The sequence below is a fragment of the Schistocerca cancellata genome, chromosome 4 (assembly GCF_023864275.1).
Source record: "Schistocerca cancellata isolate TAMUIC-IGC-003103 chromosome 4, iqSchCanc2.1, whole genome shotgun sequence".
NCBI lineage: Eukaryota > Metazoa > Arthropoda > Insecta > Orthoptera > Acrididae > Schistocerca > Schistocerca cancellata.
In genome coordinates, this window is record NC_064629.1 from 747,580,050 (window position 1) to 747,600,454 (window position 20,405).

General features: G+C 37.8%; 1 protein-coding gene across 5 annotated transcripts in view; it reads right to left on the reverse strand.

The window, feature by feature from the left end:
- The window catches only part of LOC126184089 (bestrophin-2-like), a 610,224-nt gene that overhangs the window by 151,480 nt on the left and 438,339 nt on the right, over positions 1-20,405 (reverse strand). For all 5 annotated transcript variants that reach the window (XM_049926445.1, XM_049926446.1, XM_049926447.1 and 2 more), the window contains one exon: positions 11,476-11,628. In XM_049926445.1, coding sequence (XP_049782402.1) covers positions 11,476-11,628 — 153 coding nt within the window. The remainder of the gene's footprint in view (positions 1-11,475; positions 11,629-20,405) is intronic.

Genomic DNA, 20,405 nt, shown 5'->3' on the forward strand with positions numbered 1-20,405 from the left:
CCTCTGTGAAACAGCTTTGGAAAAAGGTGTTTAGTATTTCAGCTTTATGCGTGTCATCCTCTGTTTCAATGCCTTCATCATCCCGGAGTGTCTGGATATGCTGTTTCGAGCCACTTACTGATTTAACGTAAGACCAGAACTTCCTAGGATTTTCTGTCAAGTCGGTACATAGAATTTTACTTTCGAATTCACTGAACGCTTCACGCATAGCCCTCCTTACGCTAACTTTGACATCATTTAGCTTCTGTTTGTCTGAGAGGTTTTGGCTGTGTTTAAACTTGGAGTGAAGCTCTCTTTGCTTTCGCAGTAGTTTCCTAACTTTGTTGTTGTACCACGGTGGGTTTTTCCCGTCCCTCACAATTTTACTCGGCACGTACCTGTCTAAAACGCATTTTACGATTGCCTTGAACTTTATCCATAAACACTCAACATTGTCAGTGTCGGAACAGAAATTTTCATTTTGATCTGTTAGGTAGTCCGAAATTGGCCTTCTATTACTCTTGCTAAACAGACAAACCTTCCTCCCTTTTTTTATATTTCTATTAACTTCCATATTCAGGGATGCTGCAACGGCCTTATGATCACTGATTCCCTGTTCTGCACATACAGAGTCGAAAAGTTTGGGTCTGTTTGTTATCAGTAGGTCCAAGATGTTATCTCCACGAGTCGGTTCTCTGTTTAATTGCTCGAGGTAATTTTCGGATAGTGCCCTCAGTATAATGTCACTCGATGCTCTGTCCCTACCACCCGTCCGAAACATCTGAGTGTCCCAGTCTATATCTGGTAAATTGAAATCTCCACCTAAGACTATAACATGCTGAGAAAATTTATGTGAAATGTATTCCAAATTTTCTCTCAGTTGTTCTGCCATTAATGCTGCTGAGTCAGGAGGTCGGTAAAAGGAGCCAATTATTAACCTAGCTCGGTTGTTGAGTGTAACCTCCACCCATAATAATTCACAGGAACTATCCACTTCTACTTCACTACTGGATAAACTACTACTAACAGCGACGAACACTCCACCACCGGTTGCATGCAATCTATCCTTTCTAAACACCGTCTGTGCCTTTGTAAAAATTTCAGCAGAATTTATCTCTGGCTTCAGCCAGCTTTCTGTACCTATAACGATTTCAGCTTCGGTGCTTTCTATCAGCGCTTGAAGTTCCGGTACTTTACCAACGCTGCTTCGACAGTTTACAATTACAATACCGATTGCTGCTTGGTCCCCGCATGTCCTGACTTTGCCCCACACCCGTTGAGGCTGTTGCCCTTTCTGTACTTGCTCAAGGCCATCTAACCTAAAAAGCTGCCCAGCCCATGCCACACAACCCCTGCTACCTATGTAGCCGCTTGTTGTGTGTAGTGGACTCCTGACCTATCCAGCGGAACCCGAAACCCCACCACCCTATGGCGCAAGTCGAGGAATCTGCAGCCCACATGGTCGCAGAACCGTCTCAGCCTCTGATTCAGACCCTCCACTCGGCTCTGTACCAAAGGTCCGCAGTCAGTCCTGTTGACGATGCTGCAGATGGTGAGCTCTGCTTTCATCCCGCTAGTGAGACTGGCAGTCTTCACCAAATCAGATAGCCGCCGGAAGCCAGAGAGGATTTCCTCCGATCCATAGTGACACACATCATTGGTGCCGACATGAGCAACCACCTGCAGATGGGTGCACCCTGTACCCTTCATGGCATCTGGAAGGACCCTTTCCACATCTGGAATGACTCCCCCCAGTATGCACACGGAGTGCACATTGGTTTTCTTCCCCTCTCTTGCTGCCATATCCCTAAGGGCCATTACGCGCCTGACGTTGGAGCTCCCAACTACCAGTAAGCCCACCCTCTGCGACTGCCTGGATCTTGCAGACTGAGGGGCAACCTCTGGAACAGGACAAGCAGCCATGTCAGGCCGAAGATCAATATCAGCCTGAGACAGAGCCTGAAACGGGTTCGTCAGACAAACTGGAGAGGCCTTCCGTTCAGCCCTCCGGAATGTCTTTCGCCCCCTGCCACACCTTGAGATGACCTCCCACTCTACCACAGGTGAGGGATCAGCCTCAATGCGGGCAGTATCCTGGGCAACCACAGTCGTAGTCCTATTGGGGGATGCGTGGGATGAGCTGGCCGTCCCCAACAAACCCCCATCCGGACCCCCACAGTGATGCCCATTGGCAACAGCCTCAAGCTGTGTGACTGAAGCCAACACTGCCTGAAGCTTGGAGCAAAGGGATGCCAACTCAGCCTGCATTCGAACACAGCAGTTGCAGTCCCTATCCATGCTGAAAACTGTTGTGCAAAGAACGTCTGAACTAATCCCAAGAGAGCGCAAACAAATCGACACAAAATTTAAACGGTTATTAAAATACAAGATTGCCTAGTAAATGCAGTAATGCTGCTACTTGCGCACTGCTGACACACTGCTAGTTGGTGGAAGGAGACTACGCGATTTTACACTATTCAGGTACTAAAACGTGATGCTACAACTCTCAAATACTATAATACGCCCGAAATTTATGAATTAAACAATTCAAGTACCAAAAACACGCAAATAAATTAAGAATTAAACTATGTAACAAATGAGTGAGCTAGGAGTATGAGTGCCTTACAGTATGGATACTCCTCAGTGGAAATCAATTAGAATAATTAATGACCCCAGGACAGATATTTTTAAGGATAATTTACAGGAGATGATCTGGGATGAAATTTATAAAGAGCCAAATGCTGGAATAAAATTTAACCTATTTCACAATAAGTTCATATCACTATTTGCAAACAGCTTTCTGCATAAGCTAATCAGAAAGGACATTAAAGAGCCATGTAAAAAACCCATGGGTCATTAGAGGGATTAAAGTATCTTGTGAAAAGAAAAGGGAAATATGTATCTGTTGGCCAGAACAAATAAAGATCCTAAAGAAATCACACACTATAGAAGCTACTCAAAATTATGGAGAAAAGTTATTAAAAATCAAAGAACATGCACATAATGTCAGAAATCAGTAACTCTGACAACAAACTTAGGGCTATATGGAATATAGTGAAATGAGAGACATGACAATGAGCCACTGAAGAGGATAACATCACTGTTGAAATGAATGGAAGGCCTATAAATAATGAACCACAGGTAGCATATCTATTCAATGATTACTTCTTAAATATGGTAGAAAGTATACGGACAAACAGATGAAGAGAAAAATCAAAACAGTATGTTGAAAAAGTAATTCTCATAAAATTCAGTCATGTGAGTGTATCACCTACTTCTCCTTTTGAAATTAAGAAAGTCATATATTCTCTCAGAAATAAAAGCTCATCTGGTTTTGATGGTGTTTCCAATAGAGTAATAAAGATTTGTTCCCATATAATAAGCCCTGCCTTATTTGAAATACATAATGTGTCACTAACTCAAGGCATTTTTCCAGAGAAACTGAAACATGCCATTGTCAAACAAACCCCTACTCAAGAAAGGTGATAGGAGAGATACCAATAACTACTGACCTGTTTCACTGCTGATATTATTTTCTAAAATATTTGGGAAAGTGATCTATTCTACAACAGTATTTCAATATAGTAACAGTAATATTCTCAGCAAATGATAGTTTGGGTTTCAGAAGAGTTGCCCTACTCAGAATGTCATTTGCATGTTCAGTTACCAAATTTTACAAGCATTAAATAATAAACCAGTGCTTGTTGGAATTTTCTGTGACATATCTAAGGAATATGACTGTGTGAACTACAATATTCTCCTATATAAACTGAGATTTTGTGGGGTTGATGGTACAGCCAACCAATGGATAATGTAATATCTAACCAAAATTTTGCAGGAAGTTTTACTTAGTAATTCAGTTATTATAGTCTGGGACATTATACTGACTGGGGAAACTTCACAATGTGGTTTTTCAGGGCTCAATCTTAGGTCCACTCTGTTTCCTCACGTATGTAAACAATCATCCATCTAACACAATATAATCAGAATTAGTTCTTCCTGTATGTTGCACTAGTATTCTAATCAATTGAAGCAAACATACAGCAACAGAAGAAATGGGAAACAATATTCTTAAAAGTATCAAAGATTTGTTTTTGGCAAACTGTCTCACCCTTAATTTTAAAAAGACACAACATATCAGTTCTGAAAATCTAGGTACTACACCAATTGCAAGTGTAACACATGGTGAGGAGATAATAAATAGGGTAGAAACTTCAAATTTTTTGGTGTCCATATTGATGAGAATTTAAATTGGAAAAATACATTTTGGAACTTTTGAAACAACTTAGTTCAAACACATTAGTACTTAGAATCACTGCAAATCTTGGGGAGAGACAAATCAGAAAGTTGACATATTTTACATATTTTTGTTCAATAATGTCATATTGAATAATGTTCTCGGGTAACTCATCTTTAAGAAAGAGTTGTCATTACTCAAAAATGTGCTGTAAGATTAATATGTGGTGTTCACCCATGATCATCTTGGGGACATATGTTTAAAAAATGAGTTGGGCATTCTGACCACTGCCTCACAGCATATTTATTCCCACATGTTCAAAAGGAACAATGACATACATAAATGCAATATCAATAGGAAAAATTGCTGAACAAACTGAAAAAGTTTCTCCATGAGTACTTCTTATATTCTCTAGAAGAATTTCTATTATTGCAATGTGTGAAAGGTGGTGGGTACAAAATGCTGACTTGCTTCTGAATATTTAATTTTTTTAAAATCTTATAAATGTTCAGCATGTAGCCATATTTAAAAATCAATTTGTAATGTGAATATAAAATGACTCATTCCACACAAGTTATCTGTGGAACATGAAATCAACTAACTAACTAACTGACTGACTGACTATGTGGAAAAGCATATATTTTCCAGATTTAATCCACACACTTGATGCAATTTGCCTGCAGCTTCATCTGATGTGCATATGTTGCATGTATTTCATGTATATTTAACATATTTCACACATGTTTATACACATATTTCATCCATATCTCAAGCAAATTTTGTCCTGTGGTGTCATTTAAATCCTGAGGAAATTTGTGATTCTACCAGTAACCGATCGTTGTTTCGAGAAAGTGACTTTCACTGGCAATGTTCTGATTCTCTGCTCCACTGTTTTACACTGTGCTACTTTAGGGAGGATGTTAAATTTGTCTATGGTATTGAGCCATGTGGCATGACTGTTGCTTCTGAAACATGCTGGCAACATTATTGGATTGCTACAATGCTCATTCTCACAGTGTGGTCTATGCACTAAGCAATTCAAATAAGAGACAGGCAGTGCTTAGTAATTTTATAGTATTCCAGACAATTAACTGCCAAAATGAAATAACAACATTTTTTTTTTGGACATTTCTACATGTCTCATCCACACCCAACCCCTAATATTAGTAAGGGTATCTTATTATCACAGTATTTTTATGCAAATAATGAGTCATGTATATGCCAAATCTGGTTGAAATTGCTTCATATGTTCTTGAGTTATGCTTTCATGCCATCCCTTTTCACCCCAAAACCTCAGCTATAGGGGTGCTAGGGTTGTCATGCTGTCACAGTAAATATTTCCAGATAGCTAGTGAATATGTACCAATTTTTGGTAGAAATTCCTTCAGTCCTTATAGAGATATGTCAATGTGTCATTGTATTTGCACCCCACTTCTGCCCACAACTCTAGGGGTGAAATGTCTGTGTAACTGCCACCAATAATTCTAGTGACCCCAAAAACTATGGACTTGACACTAATATTGGTCATTATCGAATATTTCTACATGTCATGTCTTCTCACCCCCTCAACAAAAGGATATTATGAGCAAAAAATGTTTATACAAATAGCCGTGCATACACAAAATTTGATTGAAACTGTTCCAGATGTTCCTGAGTTAAGTTTCTATGTTACCCCTTTCCATCCCCATCCCTACAGTTGGTATGTGGTTTTACCTTCTCGGAAACTTTTGCAAGCATGTGTGCAACAACTAACCGAAGTTTCATCTCAGTCAGATGAATGGTGTAGTAATGCATAGAACATGAACAAATAAATATTCATTTTTACATATTAGCATCTGAAGTGAAAGCACTACAGTCAGAAGTCTTAAAACCCTCCTTCTGGCAGTGCATGGATAATACAGTTGTACTGTGTCCGTATGATATAGAAACATTACTTGTTTCATGAGCATCTAAATTCACTCCATTCAAAAATTCATTTTATGGTGCAGGCAGAAAAACATGGCACATTACCCATCACGGACATTTTGGTAGGAAGGAAAGCTGCTGGAACATATTGTGTATTGTAAACCAGCTCAAAATATTTATATTTTGAAGCTTAGAGTTATAACTAGCTTTCATGGCATGTTGGTACAATGTACACTTATTTCAGATAACACATGTTGTTTCCAGTCTTGACAACCTGTTGTGTGAGCTTTAGCATCTGTGGTTGATTCTCCAATAGAACTGGTACTCAGAGAAACAATTTCATCTTGTATTTTGGCCAAGTCTAGTCTGGTTCTGGAAAAATTATAAAGAAATGGGGGAATCCTTTATTGTCACCATAGTTGGCTGTCATTCTTGATGAATAGGAAGAATACTCAACATACACAACATTATCTGTCTTTTTCCACCTACAAAAACTGAGGATTTTCCTGGAATCTCTCATAGGAAATCTTGGCTTTAAGAATGAAACAAGCACTGCCAGTCATTAAATTTATGACACCCTGAAGATGATATATAACAAATGTCAAATTAACACAATGTATACTGTATGCTTGGAAATGCAAATAATTGGCATTTCAGGGTAATTGTGCATAGTAGGTAGGCATAACCCCAGCTACATTCTGTATATAAAGAAAGATTACACTGTGGATTTCTCATTCAGAAATCATATTCGAATGTCAATGGTCATGTTATGTCTTGTACAAGAAGGAGAAACGTCTCCCCACACATCTGAGAATTTGACAGTGGTAAGACTGTGGACTATTAGTAGTACAGTTTATTGTTCCACAATACTGCTGTTCCCGTCTGTCAGGATCTCATGACTGTCATGTGAATATGTAATTGACAGATTTGGGAGACCCACACTGGGACTCGTTGCCACGTCAGATATCAGATGAAAAATGCCCAAGAGGATGGAGATATTGTGTAGTCAAAAGTGTGAGATTGTGTACAGCCTAATTGTGCCTTAAGTTAGGAAATGGTTTCATTTGCCTCAAAACAAGTATCCACATGGGCAGTCCGTACGCTGACATCTGGAATCCCACAGACTGTCAGTACATTGACTGTCACACCCGTTTCCCTCAAAGCAGTGACAGAGTGAGGCCCATTCCAAGTACACAATCTTGCCTGATGTATCCACATGTCGAGGCTCCAAGGAGAACACATGTTGCTGTACTGCAGCTGTCACCATCATACAGACCTAGTTTTATAGTAATGCGGTCACATTTGGTGCATGTAGCCAGTAAACTGGACATCAGATACTACACTTCTTATGTGTTAAGGCTAACAGCTGACAACTGACAGCTGTGCCACGTCTTTGAGGTCTCCGTGTCATTATGTTTCAACAAGTTAAACTGATGTGCCTATGCTGTTCTGACCTCACTCCAATACAATGGGTGTTTGTTGCCCCAACCAGGATGTTATCCAGATCACTCCCTCACTCAAAATGTCTGCTCATGGGCTGCCAAGAGACTTGTGTGCCACCAGCCAATATAGTTATGAGGTCTTGCATAGAGCTGAATCAGTATGAAATGATGTATCCATATATGTCATCCAAGGTCAGGTTTACTCTGAGACCAGTCAGGTTAAAGCCATCATTGCTACCCAGGTAGTCATTCTGTGTAGAAAATTTTACCCTCCGTATACCCTCAAATTGACTACATATTTGATCCTGTATTCTTCCTAGTATTCTGCATAGGCACAATAAGTAAAACTTCATAATTTGCTATTCTTTCTGGTATTGGAATTTTAATGGCTGGCAGTGTACAAGATTCTGTGGCAGTGTGGCAAGACATGTATTGACCAGACATCTCACACACAGTAAAAGACTGTTGCAATAAGCACCATCATCATACATACCTTAACCAGACAGGTAATGCTGTTGTCACAGACAACTGTCTCACTTACTCAGTTTTGTCCTACTAGGGCTCAATTATAACTGAGGTGTTACACATTTCCACAAGAAGTCGAATTCATCAACAGGTATTCTCCATTCCAACACAATTCAGAACTCAGCACTGTTCTTTTTACCGTCAGCTTTTGAGAAGTTGGACATAAATTTCTGATGGTAGACCCACTGCAGCTTAGTGAAGGACCCATGTAGTAACCAAATTTGGCTTGACTTTTGGCCACAGAAATGTCTGGAAACAGCACTGGCTACCCTTCATATGCATAAAAGGCATGTGGTCCAGATGGCAAAGATAGAGGAACTTCTTCTTCTCCTGATGTACGGGGTCAATGTTCATTATCACTATCTCTTGCATATTTGGTCTGACATTTCTGGCTGCCATACACTGCTGTATCTCTTCCCTTACTATCTGGAGAAAGTGAGAAGTGAGGTCATGACAGTTCTACAACTTCCAAAGGGACCACATTTAGAATTCAATTGTACTTCTTTAAACTGATTCTTTTTCTATTATGTGTCCTCAATGTGCTGGAATTGCTTGACAAACTTTTTGTTGTTGTGTCATTCTTTACCAGAAGAGCTTCGTACAAGTGGTCTGTGTGTCCTTTTATCAGATGTGAGACTTTTGTCAGCTTCTGTCATATTCAGATTTACTATGTTGCAAAGGACCAAAACATCCTCTTTGTACAAGTGCATCATTTCACCATGACAATGAGTGCTGTTCTTCAGCGTTTCCTCTGCTAAACAGATGTGATATTTGTTGTCACCAAATGTTTTGTTTAATATGTTCTCAAATTTTTTCCAGGTTTTGAGTTTCTCTTCAATGTTTTTGAACCACTGCTGGGCTGCACCATCTGAGTAAAAGTACACATTTGACAAACACGTATTTTCAGCCATTTTGTTGGACCATGACCAGCATTTCACATAAACACCAACGGATGCCTAATGTGCAGTTGACTTACTACTTGTTTGAAATATATTCGTCTGCCAAGTATATGGACTGTGGAAATAATGAAGTGCTTGTATTCCTGTTCCTGTCCATGCCTAATCGGAGCCATAGTGTATAATCTGAATTTCCATCAAAGAGAAAGGTTGGTTCTCAGTTTTAAAGAATATAACACCAGATCTAATTTTGCAATTAGTTTTATGTATGTAATTGATTTTCTAATTTATTTTAACTTGTCCTAGTTAATATCTTTTGTTATAGGGTGAAATCAGTAATTTTTTCATAAGTTAAATTCTGTTGTTGACTTATAAAGAAATATAAATTCTGTAGTAATTTGGAGGAACAACTAATAGTATTCTTAAAGGATTTAGTTGGCTCTATTTGAAAACATGTTAGCAAAGCCTTCCTTAGTTAATTCAAAAGTAATTAACAGTTTTGTCAACAGTATTGTTTACATAACGATATCTGTTAATTTCATCATGTAAACAAATAATTCAGCCTAAACCTTGTAGTAGAAGAACTGTTAAAAAGAATGAATTTTTTGATGTATTCCTTTAATTTAATGAGTTAAGTTTTAATTGTAATTTTTGTAAATTAAAAATCACACAATGTGTAGTCTCAGTGCCTATTATTGTGCTGATATATAAGGGGCCAATTTTTGGTCTTGAGACAGTCAGTCCATGGACGATTTTCAGACAAGGAACCTGTGCTGGTTAGAACAACAACAGTGCATCAACTTAACCATGAAATAAGTGTGATAAAATAATGGCAGCCTCTGTTAAATTTATTTGAAAGATTGTGAACTGTCTGCCTGCTAACTATTAATGAGTTAAACAATAGTGCACTGGCCATATGGCTGTGTATTATTGGGGGACGGGGGGGAGGGTTGTGAACAGTGAAGGTAAAGAACTGTTAAACACTAATGTGCACCTGTTGGCTACATCATTTAAAGTAGTCAGTGTTGACCATCCCCCCCCCCCCCCCCCCCCCCCATTTTTCAGCCAGTGTAGCAATGTGGTATGTCAATATTGAGGACAATCAATGAAGAAATAAAACAGGCCAAAATCATAATCACCTCTGCTGAAATTTCTGCACAACATTTTACATAGGTATAACCACCACCCAGCTGTCCACACAAATGAATAGCCACTGCCAAACTGTGGTCAAGAAGAAACTTGACCATCCAGCAGCAGAACATGTTGCTGCGTAGAACATGGTATATTTCAATGGCTACTTCAATATCTGTACCATTTGTTTACTTCCCCACAACACTAGCTCTTCTGAACTATGTAGACAAGAATTGTTCTTGTATCACATCCTTCATTCATGTAATCCTTCTGGTCTCAATCTCTGCTGGGTCCCAGCACAACACCAACATCAAACCTGCTGAGGGTCCCTAACTTCATTCACATCCTGCATCAACACCCTGTTTCCCAAAACAGAAATGAAACTGAGGATGAGCTTAACATAACTTCAGACCATGTATTAAATGAAGTGAAATGATTAAGCTACATTAGAAGCCAAATAATGCATGGCAGATGAAGCAAGGAGGACAAATACACAAACTAGTTCAGGACAAGAAAGTGCTTTTGCCAAAATAAGTTCACTAGTATCAAACAAGGATCTTAATTTGAGAAAGAAATTTCTGAAAATGTATATCTTGAGAACAGAATGGCACATAACAGCATCACAGACTGTAGGAAGGTGGGAAGATAAGAGAACTGAAGTATGTTACAGAATGCACAAAATGTTACAGAATGATGCTAAAAATTGATTGCTGTGACAAGGTAAGAAATGATGTGGTTCTCCATTAAATTGTTAGAGGCTGGATTATGCGGAAAATATACGAAGGGACAAGGTGATAGGACATGCGTTGAAACATCAGGGAATAATTTTTACAGTACCCGAGAGAGCAGTAGAGAGCCAAAATTGAAGAGAAATCCAGAGATTGCTAAATGTGCAGCAATCAGCTGCAAAAGCAGTCGGTGGTAATGATTTATTTAATAAGTTTAGCATGAGAAGAAAGCAGGAAATCAAAATTTTATATATCATTGTTCATGAAGATCGGATTTTGTGATGAGCAGACAAATGTATTCTCAAGGTCAAAATGGAGATGTAATACACATTTCATTTTGACCACATATGTGATAGTCACCAATGAGATAATGAACATCCACAACTAACATGCATTTCTGTAATAATAATAATAATAATAAAAGCTAATGTAGTTCAGCACACTTGTAATTTTTCTTATCTCTGTACTGGTAAAAGCTACAGACTGCATCATTATCTCATGCTGAAGATAATTTATTTTTTTAAATTCCAGTGTTCCAGTTTTTTCCAATTGTGAAAAATTTATGAATATTCTTTTAAATAAAACTTTACAGTAACATAACAAAATACTAAATCTGAAGTATCATACATCACCTTTAACAGACCCATGAAGAAGAAAAACTGTAGTATGGTGAACACTGGAATATAAATGTCAATTTCCATTTGTAAGGGCTTCTTTGCATCACCAACATATTGCCTCCCAACCAAGGCCGCAAGGAAAAATGAATATGTGGCAATAGTGACAACCTGACACATAAATAATAAAATAACAATTAATGGGAGTCTTTAATGCCTTTTCCACATAATACATTTTATGTTCTATAACCATGTCATGTCAGAGCTGGAAGGAACAGCAATTAATTAAATTTTATTTTCTTGGGAAATATAAAATATTAACTTAGAGATTAAACACACATGAAAAAAATGAATTCATTAATGACAGTTCATAAAATCAAAGAAAGGCCATTACTCCACTTCATTCAAAGTCTGCTTTGCCCAAAGACAACTGCTGTTTGCATATAATTATGCAAGAACTATTGAAATGATATATATAGAAATGATAAATGTTGCATTTTATTGAGGCTAATAATAAAGATCAGTTTCAGATGAACTGCAGCTTACACATTTACCATACACATTATAAAAATATTTTTCATGTAAGCTTTGAATCTTTATCTAGTATACACTACAGAGTTCTATAAATTGGTACATGGAACTATAACAGTAAGCAGATACAAAGCAGGAAATTATACATATATTCAGATGCAATAAAAATTAAAAACACATTCTTAGCTGGACCTCCTCCAAATTACTTGTATTCAATAATTTAAGATTCTTGTTAATAAAATGACAAGTAAAAATGTTGATCATACATAGGCCCCTGTCCTAATAGCATGTAGACAACTAATGGTGTAGTAAAATAAATGTAAAGTTAATAGTAGATTATAAACCATTAGCTATTTTATCCAATTTAAAAGGCAGCAGTTTTTTTAAAGTACTGATTTTTCTGCTCCATTTACTGTTTTAATTTCAGATTGTGTAAGGCCTAATGGTACATAGTACTTCAGTGATAGTTAATTGTTACTACCGTGCACATAATTAGTTTGACTCTTGCTTAATTTTATTAATGTACACCTTGACACATTCCACATCCATGAAGGTTCTCTTTTGTCAGGGTATCTGAAGAAAATGATGAATGAGTCAGTATTGATAATTTTGGAAACAGTTAGGCGCAACAAGTGCTGTATCATTGTAAGAGGTACAGAGATGAGCAAGTGTGTTGAGGCTTAACACAGTTCACTTCTACCAGCATCGTGCCATCATAATGTGCCTGTGCTTAATATGCAAAGGATTGCACCATAGTCTAAGAGTGACATTAAAAATTAATATAACTTTTCCAAAATTTCTCAGTGTATGCTTAAGTATATTAATGCTAACATTGTAAAGTCTCAGAATGATCAAATGAATATGTTAGGCAAGATATATAGTCTTAGGTAAAAAAAAGTGGTGCTGAATAATAGAACTAAAAAGCTAAAAACTGATCAGTATATGCAAAAGAATGTCACAATTAAATCTTACAAGTCTCAACTGGATCAGAGCAATATTTTATTGGCATTTTTACGAAAAATTGAAGCTACTAAATATTAGACTCATATAGCTGAAAGTTTGTGTGTAGCCTCATGTTCATGTAATAACATTAAATATGTGACACCAATAATCTACCTCTATCAGTTTTCATGTTATCTACCAAAAAACCAAATTTGGAATGAAACTACATTTATTCACGGTAGATTAAGTAACCTATGTATTTCTAATAGAAAGTTTTAATTTCAGTACTTGATTACATTCGTGCAATAATACAGCTGCACCAAGTTTCAAGACTGTACTGTAAATAACAATGACTACAAGGAATCTTAATGTGGCAATTTAGAGGTCAAGTTCTACTGTCTGTCCCACTCTAAAAATTCTATCCTGAAAGTTTAAAAGCAGTCGAGCTAAAATTTTTTCAGGAACTAAAGCAACTCAACTCTATCTTTATAAAAAATTAAGAAGATTGTAAATTGTTAATTTATAGATCTATTAATTAATATGTAATCAAGAAAGGTGCCATTTAGATACTGCTACCTGAGCTTAGGGTGGTTGATAGCATATATTCCATTTGGCAGTCCACTGTGCCCCTGTATAAATACAGCCAGAGAGGCACCACATCAGATAAAAGACAATGAAGGCCTTAAACCTAGACAAGGTCGTCTATCCACTATTCAGTAGCAAAAATATGAAAATATAAATGAAGAAAATCCTCTACAAAACAGCTGTGCTGCCCACCATGACCTATGAATGTTCATGATAGGCAGCTGCATACCATACAAGAAGATATGAACTACAGGTGGTGCAGAACAATGTGGTCAATTGGAAATGGACATACTTGATTACAATCAGGATACTAACAACAAAAATGATCCACAACATAGATAATGTAAGAGACAGCTGCCAGCATCTAACAGAAGTAGGCACCCAGAAACCTAAAACTCAGCATGAACAGAAAGTCTCTCCCTCCATTACTGAAGAACCATCACAATAATAGACATGAAAACTTAGAACAATTTTACCCATTATTCCTCAGTCTAAAGCAAGAACCCACAACTGAAACTAGGACAAAATAAATGCACCACAATGACACTGGATATATCACAGATTCCATTAGGCAATAAACATTCTGTTTGAGTACAAAAATTGTCAGGAAAGTTCCGGAGCAGCAGCCAGACTACTCAGATATGTCTCACCTATAGAAACAAAACTAAACCAGCACTATCACCACCGAGTTAAATGCCCAGCATTGGACACAACCTAGTTATGATGACAGCCACTGCAAAAAGAAGACCACTTAAGAAAGGTGCAACAAAACAAAGCCTTCTCACAATGCACAGTACCCCACCAAGGATGGCGGAATACCGAACACTACAACTTAGAATCCTGACCCCCAAAGTTTAAAGTAAATAAATGGTACCTCCACAGGACCACCTAACCAGAAAGTGGGAAGAGACACTGTACACCAAGATATCAATCTGTTTGTGTCAGTCAAATTCCTGTGTGAATAGTGCCTCAGATGACATCAGAGCTGGGCAGACTTGAATACATTTTTGGTAAAAGTAGAAAGTGAACTTGCAAGGCCACATACCATCCTGGACCAATTAGACTTCATGGAAGTAACTGTTAGTGTGCTGCCCATCATGTTGACAAAACCAGTTTCCAATTTTAAGGTGAGCAGTTAACTTCTGGTGGTTAGAAGTCAGGGTGATGGACTATTTTATTTGGAACTTCCAATAGAGATCACCTCTGAACCATTAATAGTATTGTTTCTGATAAAGATATTATTATTATTATTATTATTATTATTAAGGATACTATTTTATTTTGTGGATGTGAACTTTTACAGAATATATCAGTTAAAACCCTGAACTTTTATTTACAGTCATAGTTCCTGATCCTACTGAGTAAATAGCAAGTAAGAACATTTTCTTTGAGTGAGGGAAAAGGGTAACATGGACTTGCAGGCTGGAAATTATGGACAGTAAGTTCTCCATCACTTCTTAACCACAAAAAAACTGTTTTCAGGCTTTTGTAAACAGTAAAGCATGCACAAACAATTTAAGTGTCTTTCCATAAAGAGCTAATAATATAACAACCATTTGATTAAGTACTCACAAGAGGTCACTCAGGAAAATAAATATTTACACCCAGACAAATATACACAGTTATATTATCAATTTATACAGCTGCCTGAGTAAAATACTGTGAGGTAGTAGGGAACAAGGTTTGCAGTTAGAAAGAAGTATGTCAAATATTTCTTTAAAGAATTTGGTCAAGAAACAAATTTTATATGACTGTGGTGACAGAATTAATCGATAAGTAAGGAAAAATCACTGAAAGAGCAAAGTATGTAATATATTTTATATTTTTTATCTGTCTTCTCACCTTTTGTGTCACTTCTATGCAGTTGATTCTCGGTATTGTCTCGTTTTATGCATTTGAAAATGAGCAATAATAAATTGTGATATTTTACTATTAGCAGATACATACTGTTTCTACTGTGGATTACTTTTCTCACAAATGGTGGCACCACTGAAAGCTATGGACCATGAGAAGCATGTCAAATGTGAAATTACAACACCAGTTCCAACTGATGTTGTCTCACTGGAATACTTACTGAATGATTCAGACAGTGGGACTACTAATCCTGTTCCTCAAGACAGTGCTGTTCATCAACAGACACCTACAGACCTCGAATATTCTGCTGGTTAGCTACAATGAGTCTTCCACACAAGATAGCAAAATCATAATTCTGCCATATATGCTGCAAAAGCCAGACTTGTGGTTTAAAATACTGGAAGTTTCATTTATTGCCTATGATGTATGTGACAACATTGTGCTTTGGACAATGAGATTGACATTACCCATGACACACGTGCTTTGTGTAAATAAGAGCAACTGAAAGACCAAATGCTTGACCATGTTCAGAAATTGAGATACATGCGTAATCAACAAGTGTTACATAGTGAGGTTATTCTTGATAGTGTTACCTTCAAACACTGAATACAGAAACTGAAGTTTTGGATGCAGCACTATGACTGCATATTTTTTGTATGTCCACCCTATAATTAGTTATGGCATATCCTTCTGGGGATCAACAGAGCAGAACAGACAAACAATACATAAGTTGCAAAAAAGGGCTGTAAGAATCAGAATGAAAAGTAGCAATAGATCCCACTGCACAGAGTTATTCAAATCTTTGGGTATATTGACAGTTCCATGTGAATACATTTTGAAGACAGTAATATACATAAAAAAAAAACACATTGACCAATTCCCTATAAACAGTTTCATACATGCACATGCAACCAGACACAGACAACACCTACACCTCTACAGGGAAAAGAAATAAAAAACTCAAAATAGCATGTTATATAATTGAATTAAATTGTACAACAATTTTTCACAATGGATCAAAGACATAAGTGAAATAGATAATGACAGGAAATCGCTAAAAAAATATCTCTTGGAAAAGTGTTTTTTTACTGTAAAGGATTACTTGGAATGATGTAAATATATAGTTATATGCAAAAATTATCAACTGTGTTATTAAGTTCTTTAACAATGTATCTTTAGGTTACACTATTCATGAATTGTAATTGTGATAATTATAAATTTGTGTACCTATTGTATATACTTATGTTGACAACATCCATACAATCCTTATTGTCTATGGATGGATAAATAAATAAATAAAATGACATGTATGGTTTAATCAACCGCCTTTTGCAGTTCTAACTGCTGTGAGTTCTAGTTACAGGGATGACTTGTCTTTGCAACTAAACATGTAATGCATCAACCCTAAACATACATATACATATACCTACTTGTATTTATTTTTTCCTTGTTTTTTGTTATGAAAGTTTTTGCACAAAATGTTTAATGTAATTTTCAAGTCATGTAATGGTTGTAAAGTTGTATTTTAATTGTGTTTAGTTTTTACTTACACCTGTAGCAGTAGAAATGTATAGAAATATGCCAAAGAAATTAATATTTTAAAACATTATATACAATCACGTCCTGGTTAAGATTGACATCTATGGACCTCTGATATGGCAAAGAATTTTGGCTTGGAGGGCATGCCAGTTTAGTGCACACACCACAACATTTGAAGAACGGCAGTCTATCGAGCCAGAACATTTAGTCAGTAGCAGTTTGTCTCTTATGGTATTAGTATGGAGATAGAAGTGAACAATTTTCAGTTTGTCATGGTCCGTGTATGGAATGAGCCATACATGTAGAGTGGAAGACTGAGCAGTGCTCTGCGATAATAAATTTGAGTATAACATTAGTTTGTAATAGGCTTCATATGAGTATAGGACATGGCTGTTTTGTGATGTGAACCAAGAAGAATATTAGAGCAGATGAATTGTTGAAGCCTTCTGGACTAAATACAAATTAATAGACTCAAACACAGGCTTAGGAAGCTCTGTGGGGAACTTAAATAATAAAATTGGGTCTATTGGAAGAGTGAACTGCTAAATTTGGGACTGTGAAGCAGAATCACCTTACAAGAACTGACACTGTTGAGACAGGACTGAGGGATGAGATTGGCACAGGGAATTAATTGTCAGGAATAAGGAAATGAGGGAGGCTCTATCAGATGAAGAAAAAGATTAAAAGATCAGAGCCAGTGATGATAAAATCAAAACTTTGTTGATAGGTGAATTGAAAAGCACAGAAGGTAATCTAAGAAAAGGGATGGAACAGCAGTCTGCTGTGAATAATGTTGTAATTTAAAAGATTAATAATTGGTTAAGTAACCTAAAATTATGCAGTGTTTCTAGCAATTTTGTGTGGTCTGTAATTGAGGAACCTCGTGGTAAAATGTTTTTAGGTGAGAGTAGGTACCATGCTGTGAATTTTATTACAGTATGAGAAGACTGTTCTTTCCTAGTATGTCTGATGAATGTAATGTTAACTTTGTGAAGGGATTGCTAGAAGACTCTGTCCATACATAGGCAAGTCAAAGTTTGAAGCAGTTTAATTCAAATGATATATTTGAAAAATTGTTTTCAAAAAGATATTGGAGCCTAGCTAAGCACAGTAGGTTGCAGAATGATTTTATGAATGGCCCAATGGAGGTACTTACTGAAATTGCCACTTTAAGAAGGAGGTTGCCAGAAAGACTGCAGTGGGAGTTGATAAATTGTGCTACTGATGCCATTAAAATTTTTTTAGATTTCATTGAAATAATGGATCAGATAATGTGCTACAATCCAAGTTATTGGGGGAATAACTGAGGAAGCAATCAGAGGAATCATAATGAGGATAGGAATAATAGGGATTGGGGTGGTAACTACATTACTGGCCATTAACATTGCTACACCATGAAGATGAGGTGCTACAGATGCAAAATTTTACCAACAGGAAGAAGATACTGTGATATGCAAATTATTAGATTTTCAGAGCATTCACACAAGGTTGGTGCCTGTGGTGACACCTATAACATGCTGACATGAGGAAAGTTTCCAACCGATTTCTCATACACAAACAGCAGTTGACCGGCATTGCCTGGTGAAAAGTTGTTGTTATGCCTCATGTAAGGGGGAGAAATGCGTACCATCACGTTTACAACTTTGATAAAGGTCGGATTGTAGCCTATCATGATTGCAGTTTATCATATCGCAACATTGCTGCTCGCGTTGGTCAAGATCCAATGACTGTTAGCAGAATATGGAATTGGTGGGTTCAGGAGGGTAATACGGAATGCCGTGCTGGATCCCAATGGCCTCGTATCACTAGCAGTCAAGATTACAGGCATTTTATCTGAATGGCTGTAATGGATCGAGCAGCCACATCTCGATCCCTGAGTCAACAGATGGGGACGTTTGCAAGACAACGACCATCTGCACGAACAGTTCAATGATGTTTGCAGCAGCATGGACTATCAGCTCAGAGACCACGGCTGCGGTTACCCTTGACGCTGCATCACAGACAGGAGCGCCTGCGATGGTGTACTCAATGATGAACCTGCAAGTGGCACAAATGGCAAAACGTCATTTTTTTGGGTGGATCCAGGTTCTGTTTACAGCATCATGATGGTTGCATCTGTGTTTGGTGACATCACAGTGAACGCACATTGGAAGCATGTATTTGTCATCACCATACTGGTGTATCACCCAGCGTGATGGTATGGGGAGCCATTGGTTACACGTCTCGGTCACCTCTTCTTCGCATTGATGGCACTTTGAACAGTGGACATTACATTTCAGATGTGTTATGACCCATGGCTCTACCCTTCATTTGATCCCTGTGAAACCCTACATTTCATCAGGATAATGTACGACTGCATGTTCCAGGTCCTGTACGGGACTTGCTGGATACAGAAAACATTCGACTGCTGCCCTGGCCAGCACATTCTCCAGATCTCTCACCAACTGAAAACGTGTGGTCAATAGTGGCCGAACAACTGGCTCATCACAATATGCCAATCACTACTCTTGATGAACTGTGGTATCGTGTTGAAGCTGCATGGGCAGCTGTACCTGTACACAGGGGAGTGTTATGGGACCATTGCTTTTCACAATATATATAAATGACCTAGTAGATAGTGTCAGAGGTTCCATGCGGCTTTTTGCGGATGATGCTGTAGTATACAGAGAAGTTGCAGCATTAGAAAATTGTAGCAAAATGCAGGAAGATCTGCAGCAGATAGGCACTTGGTGCAGGGAGTGGCAACTGACTCTTAACATAAACAAATGTAATGTATTGCGAATACATAAAAAGAAGGACCCTTTATTGTATGATTATATGATAGTGGAACAAACACTGGTAGCAGTTACTTCTGTAAAAAATTTGGGAGTATGCATGCGGAATGATTTGAAGTGGAATAATCATATAAAACTAATTGTTGGTAAGGCGGGTACCAGGTTGACATTCATTGGGAGAGTCCTTAGAAAATGTAGTCCATCAACAAAGGAGGTGGCTTACAAAACACTCTTTCAACCTATACTTGGATATTGCATCATCAGTGTGGGATCCGTACCAGATCAGGTTGACGGGAGAGTTAGAGAAGATCCAAAGAAGAGCGGCGCGTTTTGTCACAGGGTTATTTGGTAACCATGATAACGTTACGGAGATGTTTAGCAAACTCAAGTGGCAGACTCTGCAAGAGAGGCGCTCTGCATCGCGGTGTAGCTTGCTCGCCAGGTTTCGAGAGGGTGCGTTTCTGGATGAGATATCGAATATATTGCTTCCCCCACCTCCCGAGGAGATCACGAATGTAAAATTGGAGAGATTCGAGCATGCACGGAGGCTTTCAGACAGTCGTTCTTCCCACGAACCATACGCGACTGGAACAGGAAAGGGAGGTAATGACAGTGGCACGTAAAGTGCCCTCCGCCACACACCGTTGGGTGGCTTGCTGAGTATAAATGTAGATGTAGATGTACCCAGCCATGCCCAACAACCCAGACCACGTCACCTGCTCC